Source organism: Thermothelomyces heterothallicus (genome assembly GCF_042370625.1).
Source record: "Thermothelomyces heterothallicus CBS 202.75 unplaced genomic scaffold P884_scaffold_26, whole genome shotgun sequence".
Taxonomy (NCBI): Eukaryota; Fungi; Ascomycota; class Sordariomycetes; order Sordariales; family Chaetomiaceae; genus Thermothelomyces; species Thermothelomyces heterothallicus.
Genome location: NW_027192587.1, coordinates 247,141 through 255,820, shown reverse-complemented (window position 1 = coordinate 255,820; position 8,680 = coordinate 247,141). Strand labels below are relative to the sequence as shown.

The 8,680-nt window shown below is 44.6% G+C and overlaps 2 protein-coding genes across 2 annotated transcripts; one reads left to right on the top strand and one right to left on the bottom strand.

Moving 5' to 3' along the window:
- Positions 1 to 5,701: 5,701 nt before the first annotated feature.
- P884DRAFT_294318 (uncharacterized protein) lies at positions 5,702 to 7,899 on the bottom strand (the record flags this gene model as incomplete). The annotated part of the gene is made up of 2 exons (XM_069444273.1): positions 7,397 to 7,899; positions 5,702 to 7,341 (listed from the first exon to the last, which is right to left on the bottom strand). The coding sequence occupies exons 1-2, from the start codon at positions 7,494 to 7,496 to the stop codon at positions 5,702 to 5,704; spliced, it is 1,740 nt and encodes a 579-aa protein (XP_069294717.1). The 5' UTR covers positions 7,497 to 7,899.
- P884DRAFT_263571 (uncharacterized protein) lies at positions 7,262 to 7,899 on the top strand (the record flags this gene model as incomplete). The annotated part of the gene is made up of 2 exons (XM_069441771.1): positions 7,262 to 7,341; positions 7,397 to 7,899. A coding segment is annotated over exon 2 (229 nt), but the record flags the coding sequence as incomplete, so codon positions are not given.
- Positions 7,900 to 8,680: the final 781 nt, after the last annotated feature.

Below are 8,680 nucleotides of genomic sequence, written 5' to 3'. Positions count from 1 at the left end.
TATTATCTATTAGTAACTATATAATATAGGCATTATCTTCCTATTAGTGGTAGAGATTTACTATATCCTAATATCTATTAAGGAGATCTATCCTAATCTATTTTAACAGAATATTCGGAAGATAGAAGATAAATCCCTTACTTAGGAGGACCTTATTAGGGATATAACTAAGACCTATATTAACCGGGATATAAGGAGGAACCTAATTAATATTAATATTACTAACGCTAATAATAATAATAGTAAGAAGATAGATAATTACTCTACCCTACTATCTAATAGGAAGAAGTTATCTTACCCTAGGATCAAGTGCTAGGACTATAATAAATGTTTCTATAACGAAGTTAAGCATTACAAGTATAGCTTATATTATAATCCTAAGAATGTCTATTAGGGTTATAACCTAGAGAAGGCACTAGATACCTAGCTAAAGAAAGCTTACTACCTAGCTAAGAAGAATATACCATTATCTATAATAATATTATATTTAAATTTAGGGGTTATAAATCCGGTAATATCTACTATATATAGTATCTTCTATTCTACTAACTTTATATCTATTTAACTATCCTTATTACTATAACCGATGGTATCGTCTTTCCTATTAACTTCTAGAACCTAATAGCAAGCGGTTAACGTAATCAGAGATATTATCTATTATGACTTAGCTATAGCTAATATAGTTTTTAACGACATCAAGTGGTTTACTAAGCTCTACCGTCTACCTAAACCAAGGGTATATCTCTCCTTATCTAGCGATGTCACTAAAGCTAAGGAGATAGGTATCGTTACCTACTAGATAGTTCTTTAAAATAGTACAATAGCTATAGTTAAAATCCGAGAGGTACTCTATAATCCTATATCCCTAGCCAATTTGATTAGTGCTAGGAAACTAATTAACGACAATATCTTCTAGAACTAGGTAGATCATACCCTATATATAGGTAAATCTAGCCAGGTTATCACTAAACTTAAACAACTTAGCGATATCTTCGTTATCTATAATACTAAACTAACTATACTAGCTACTACTATTACTAAGGCACCTACCTTAGGTAGAGCTATCTTTGCTTCTATTAACTACTATATTATATATTACCGCCTAATATATACAGGTAAGGCTACTATTAAAGCCGCCTATAAAGATGCTAGTATCGACCTAACTAATAAGGATACTAATAGCTTCTACGAACCTTGTATTATAGGGAAGGTAACAGATAAACTAGGTAAATGTACCTTAACCTAGGCGATAAGACTATTCCACTTTGTCTATATAGACGTCGTTACCTATAAGACTCCTAGCTACCTAGATTATAAGTATAGCCTCTATATTATTAACGTCTAGTTAAACTACTACTAGGTTAAATTCGGCCGTACCAAGTTAGATATATTCGATAGGCTAAAGGACTAGATTATCTAGATATATAACTAAACAGGTAGATATATCTAGATGCTTAGACTTAATGGCGGTATAGAATTTAGCCAATCTAGCAAGGACTTCTATAATAGTAAACTAGCTATATTTATAGACGCCAAAGGTATTACTATCTTAAAGACTACTCCTTCGAGTCCCTAGCAAAACGGTAAAGCTAAACGTACGGCTATAGACATTATCCGGAAGGCTAGAACTATAATAATTGCTTACTAAATCCTAGAATTCCTTTAGCCGTTTATCGTTAACACTATAGTTATTATCACTAACCTCCTTCTAACCAAGGCTAACCTAGGTAATAAGAGTCCCTATAAGCTATTTATAACTATATTTAATATACTAGAGGAGGCTCGTAAGCCGTATATCCGATACCTATATACCTACTTCTACTATATATATTATTATATCAAACCAGATAAACGTAACAAGGCTAATAAGTTCGGTCTACAAGTAGAGAAGGGGAGACTTATCAGATATATAGACATCTACGGCAAGATCTACTAGGTTTAGAACCTACAGACTAGAGCTATCGTTAGGGTTAGCGCTATCAAGTTTAACGAGGGAGACGACTACCATAAGGATAAGGATATTAATCCTCCTAAGTATAAAGTAGTATTTACGGACATTACTGTCGAAGAAGATAAAAGCTCCCTAGAACTCTACTATATAGTTACCTTCTAGCTACCAAAAGATCTTCGAACTTAGCCAAGTCCGTTAGTAACTACTAACTTAAAACTAGTATCCTAATCTTCCTTAGGATTAACTAGTATATTAAATATAAACTATAGGGTAGAGATACCCCTATCTATCTAATAAGATCTTATAGCTTAGAAGTAGCTAGAAACGCTAGTTTAACCGGCAAATCAACTAGAAATGCCGATACCATAGTCAATTCTATCTCCTATACTAACGACTAAAGATTAGGATAAATTCGTCTCTTTCGTAGATAAGGGCATCTAAGAAATCTAATAAGAAGAAGTCCCTATACTACGTGACTACCTGCTAGCATTATATACTACCTACTCCCTATAGATAGAAGAAGTAATAGGGGGAGGGAGGCTAATAGAGGGGGGGAGGCTATAGAGATAACGGACATCCCGTTTTAGGGATATATCCTAGTCTAGCTTCTATATAAAACTAAATAAAGGGAAGCTTCCTAGTTAGTTCCTTACCTACTACTTAGATAACTAAAGGCTAGCCGAATCCGTTATCTTTATAGCTACCCCTATTAGCGTTAAATATGATATATCTGTTAGCTAGAATCTATTAGTTCTAAAGAACTATTACGAAGCTAGACATAAAGCTAACTTCAAAGATTGGTAGCTCTTAGCGATAATTAAATAGGACTAAAGTCTTTAGGAAAAGGAAGTCTATAAACTTGTTAATAAATGCCCTAGTATATACGTCTTACCTAATAAGTAGGTATATAATGAAAAGATTAATCTATCTACTAGCTAGAAGACTACCTAGGCTAGATAGGTTATCTATAGTAACTTTGACAAAGGATCCTAGAAATCTTAAGACATATATACTATAATCGTTAATAGTATAATAGTTAAGATCTTCTTTACTATCGTTATAGTTAAAGATCTAGAGTACTTATAATTTAACTTCAAAACTATATTCCTTAACGTACTAATTCCGGATAGAATAGAATACTATATCGAACTACCCCCTAGATTAGATAAGCTATCTAGTAAAGTCTATAGACTAAAGAAGGCACTCTATAGACTATATCAAAGTCTATTATACTAGTTCCTAGTAATTAAACTAGTACTTAAAGAACTTAGATTCGAATTAATCCCTTCTAACCTCTATCTCTTTCGCTATAGAGATATAAGTATACTACTTATCCTATACGTTGACGACCTTCTTATCGCTATAAAAGATAGCTCTACCATTAACGGAATTCGTAACCGTCTAAAGGATAGATATAGCCTCAAGGAGCTTAGCAAAGTTAAACGATTCCTTAGACTAGATATCTTACAGGATAAGGTAAATAGGAAGATCTTCCTATTATAGGAGACATATATTACCACTTTACTATATAAATACAGAATAGAAGGTATCAATCTAGCTAAGACTCCCTAGCGTTCGAAGTTCGAACTACTATATATCTAGAGTAAACTAGAAGACAAGAAGGATTAGTATTCTACCCGGACTAGCTAACTAAACTAGCTAGCCTATAATACCCAGATCGATATTATATATACTATCTCCTATCTCTATAAAGCTAATAACGGCCTATTATAGGAGCATCTAGACGCTCTTTAGTATCTATATCACTACTTGGCTAGTACCTATTCCTACGGTATTAAACTTAGTAGTAATATAAAGATTAATAACTTGAAATTAACTACCTTTATAGACGCCTCCTAGGTAGATAACCCCCTATATTAATATTCTATAGGTGCCTATATTATCTTTCTAGCTAGTAGACTAGTACTATAGAAAACGAAGAAGCAGACGTTCGTTATACTTAGTACTACCAAAGCAGAGTTTACCAACCTTACTCCGACTATATATTTATTATAGTAGGTTAGCCAAATCCTATAGGAATATAGCTATCTATAGCTAACTATACTAATTATCTTTACTAATAGTAAAAACGTATATATTAATATAATAAACCCGTTAAATATTAGACATATATAGGCTATTAATATTTGGTATAAGTAGATCATCAAGAGGTATAAGGAAGGCCATTTTATACTAAAGTATATAGCTAGTACTAAGATAGCTATAGATAGGCTAACCAAGCCACTAGAAAGAGAGAAACATACCCACTTCTTACAGTTACTAGGGATAACGGAAAGACACGTCCCCTAGGCGATTTGAGCCGTAGTAGGCAGATAGGACTAATAGATAACTACCTCAATTTGTATCTAGACTACTGCTTTAGGTAGAAGGATCAGGCAGCGATGTGGCTGTCTGTGGGGGGGTATGGTAGACTAGGCCCACCAGGGCTCCAGCCCTACCGAGGTTACAGCCACCTATATCTTCCTGCAGGTTGGCTCTGGACGCCTCCGTCCTTCTTCCTACAGAACCATCGCCAACTACGTAGCAGAGATACGAAGATCGTCAGTTCTATCCGCGCATCCACCTGCAAGAGTCCTCGTTCACCCGTGTGAGATAATTATTCTGGAGAGGAAGAGGAATTAAGTAACTCGTAAGTACCTTATGATTTACTGTAGCGGGGGATAGGCAGCAGATATTACCGTCCCCAGTGTCACTCAGGAGGCAAAAGGGAAAAACGGGGGTTCATGATGAATCTAGCAGCGGCAGCGGCAGCGAGCAGCACGGAAATCGGCCAACCATCACCACCCGTCCACTTGGAAAACAAACGGACGGTGTGTCTTTGGTCAATTGCGGGGGAGGGAAGACATGACTGTAAACGTGGGCGCTGTTGGGACGAACCATCAGGACGAAGGAGGGGGAGGGGCAACAGCGGCGCTTGGCCTCAAGCACATAATCTAGTATTTCTTCTTCTGCACCCCCGGTCAACCTCGCGTGCGCTCGTCACTAGTCGTCATTACCAAGGATGCAACACGCAGGACACCACCGGGACTTAATTTTAAATCTTTTTCTATTGTTTCTGGCTGACTTTTGCTGGCTTTCAATTTTTTTTTCTTCCGCATTGCAACTGCGACAGCTAGAAAAGCAGGCAGGCAGGCAGGCAGTTTGCTAAGTTGATGCCACTGATGTCTTCCCGGAACCAACCCCCACTCACCACCAAACCCACTTCTCTGTCAACTCTTTTTATCCGATCCGTTTTCTCCTCCCATCAACAAGGTAGGTCAGGTCCAGCACACCCCGCTCCGGAACACCCCGCCAACCCCGCCCACCAACCCTTCGCACACAAAACGTGCAAAAGTAGGTATCAAGGAGAAAAATAAATAATGGGAGCAGCCATTTCTCGCGGTTGCCCGCTGGCGCCGCCCGGCCCTAGTAGAGTACACCCCTATTCTTGCTAAGGTGCAGAAACAAAATGCAAACCGTGGTATCATTTGAGACCAGAAAACGCCGCTGAATGAGGAAAACGAGAGAGCAAGGTAATTAATGCAAACAAGGGACCATAACCGCCTAGGCAGCTCCAAAACGCCAGCCGGTTGATGCACCATGTTGGGAATCATTGGCCATGTGAAATAAACGGGCCAAGACGAGTGGCAGAGACGTCTGTCTGCCTGACGAGGCAAATGCCTCTCTGGGTATCGTGTAATGCCGGTCGAATGTATGCGATGGTGGTATGCGTAGGATGTATCAAGTGTGTTACCACGCTTGCGCATAGCCGGCAAACGGGTTCTGGAAGTATTTATCCCAGCTGTTGGGATCGGTGTCCACCTCTTTGTCTTTCTTCATATACGGCCTCTCAGGGTATTGCTTTAGGTTGGGAACATCGGTTGACGTGTGCCTGCGCTTGAGCACAGCGTTGGCCGTCGACGTCTTTTGGGACCGCTCTCGGAGGAGATTCCGTCGCAGCGACTCGGTCAGCTCAGTGGCGAGCATATTCCGCCGTGTCGTGCGCGGCGAGAGCGCAGCTTGGTGATGCATGCCTGTGGCAGTGACGTTGATGGGCTGGGCGCCAGATCGAGGAATCTCATTGATGGGACGCATCGGCGGGGCGCGTGAAGAACCCCTCTTCATCATCAGGGGAGCCTCATCCGAGTCATTGGGTGAGGCGACCAGAGATGGGCCGTTAAGGGAAGCCCTGGTCCGCGGGAGAGCCGAGGTGGACTGCGACGCCACGTTGCCCAGCCGCTGAGCGCGGTTGTTGTTGGCGGCGAGCATGAGGGTGATCAGCGACCGCCGGGACGGCAAGTTCGCGGTCGAATCGATGCGTCGGAACTGAAGCTTCTCTTCGCCAATTGAGCTGCCGCTCTCCTCAGCAGATTCCTCCTCCCACTCTTCATCGTCATCGTCGATAGCGCTCTCGTCCAGGTAGTCATCCTCGGTGTCGCTGATGGCGGAGGACGTATAAGTCTGCGTCACGACTTCATTGTTGAACGAAGCAACCTTCTTTTGCCCGTTATTTGCTGTGACGGCTCGTTCAAGTTGTTGGGCAGGCCGGGGCGAGTCGTCGCCAGATGACCCTCCGAGCTGGAACATCTTGCCCCTCGGCTGAGCGGCGATCCCCCTCGGCTCAACATCGCGGTTCTTGAAAGACTCCTCGTCCGAGCCTGATGACCCACCGAGCGCGAATTTTGCCTGCTGCTTCTTTGGCAGAACCACCTTGGGAGCCGGGGCATCGGTGGGTTGAGGGATGGCGCAGGGAGACGGAGCCTTGGATGCCGGCAGGCTGGTGGTGCGGCTAATGGGGGCCTGAGATGGCGAGAAGCCTCGGGTAACAATGGTGCGAGGCTGCGCCTCCTGCCCCGGCTCCGCGGTTTGCTCGGCTGGAGCGGGCTGGGCCGAGGTGGCCTGGGGGGTTTCGCACCGCACAGTGTTGGTCGAGCCTGATTGCTCAGGTTTCGTCGTCTTGTTCTCCTCGGTTGACAGGGAGCGGGGAAGGTTGGGAAGTGGCACGCTGAGTGGCGACTTGGTCTCCATGATGGACACAACCATCTTCTCAAGCTCATCCGATGTGATGTGGCGTTCCTTCCCACGACTCCGACTGCTGGCGCATGAATCCTGTCTCTGTATCCTCGGCCGTACAATGTCGACGGGTGTGGTCTCTGCGTTCAGATCAACCGCCTCCTCGTCGGCAACCGATTCAACACTGCCAGACAGCTGCGGAAGGTCCTCGACTGCCGTCTCGCGAGGATATTGAATGTCCCGGGGTTGGCTGGTAGCGCACGACGACATAAGCATCTCTTCACCCTCACAGCAAAAGGTCTCACGGTTCCATAGGCGCCAGCTCAGATTCTCAAGCCTTCTCCCCTGAGCGACTGAGTCACGACACCTTGCGAAAACTATTGTTTTCTGATTAGCAATGCGCGGCTGTGGGCGCGTTGGACTTAAACTTACCCGTCCACATGCTGAAAAGATTTGCTGGGTTGGTCGTGTCAACCTTATGGATCACATTTGCGTCCACTTGGAGGACGGGAGCCTCCAAAGACATGGGCATGGTGGTCGGGTACTGCTCGTGCTGAGCAGATGCTGAGCCGGGTTGAGAGGAAAATGCGATGGTTGTCCTCGATGTTTCGGGAGCCACGGTTACTCGCCAGCTGCCGCTATTCTTGTTGGCGTGTGTTGCGGTATTGCTGGGGCACAGTTGGCTCGATTCTGTGACCTGCTCGACACCGACAGCACAATCGGTTGAGCTGTCGACTTCGCGTATGGGCGAAAGATGTGACAGTCGTGTTTCGTCTGAGTGCAGATGTTCTTCGGATTTTTCCCGTCGTCCCTTTTTGAGGTAGCCTGAAACTAGTCGTCGTGGCCGCGATCTCCCGACTCGTCGTTGAGCAGGGCGTATTGGGTGTAATGCCTTGCCGGCTTGTCCGTGCTGGACTTCCCGCTTCTCAGCTAGGTGAGCGCGTACTGTGATCGGTCAATTACCGTGTCGAAACGGCGGAGTGTTTGGTGACTTGACGAGTGGGAAGGAAGGGGAGCGTGGTGGGGAGCGGATGCGAAGTTCGTGTATAAAAGAGAATTTGTCGGGGCGCCGAGGAGTGGGCCAAGGCATAGGATGTGTGGATTCGTTGCGCGGTGAATAAAAGCAATTAACTACCAGTCCAGGGCAGGTACCCACGACCTCCGCCCCCTGGTCGGTCTCAGTTCCCGGTACCGGTACAATCCTTCACAAGTCCCCGGCGTACCCAGCCAGGGGCGCCGAGAGGAGGGATTGGTGGCAAAGGTGGGGTGGGATGGGAGCAGGGGCACAGAAGCCAAATGAACGTACCTGGCGCGGTACCACTCAAGGTCATGGCGGGGCACTGCGAGCTCTCGCGGGACTGAAAAAAAGAGACTATTGCCGAGTTAGGTTTTTTTGCTGATTGCAATGCAAATCACAAACTCGATCCAATGTCAATTGCACAAGATGCTGGCTGGTACGCGTTGTGTCGTTGAGCGAGCAGACACCGGGGTGACATGAAGGAGAGCCAGATTGAGGGACGAAGAGGGAGCCATCTCGCACGAACGGACCGAAAACCCTGGGGCCGACTCGGCCGTTTGGCTCTTACCTAAGAGGGCAACAAATTGTTACCCGATCAGTTCAGCGCATAAACTGACGCTAAACCTCTCAGGGTAGGGGATCGGTTACGCCTCTCCTCGGGTCACGGGGCCAGGTGAAAAGCTGAAAACGGCGTTTCC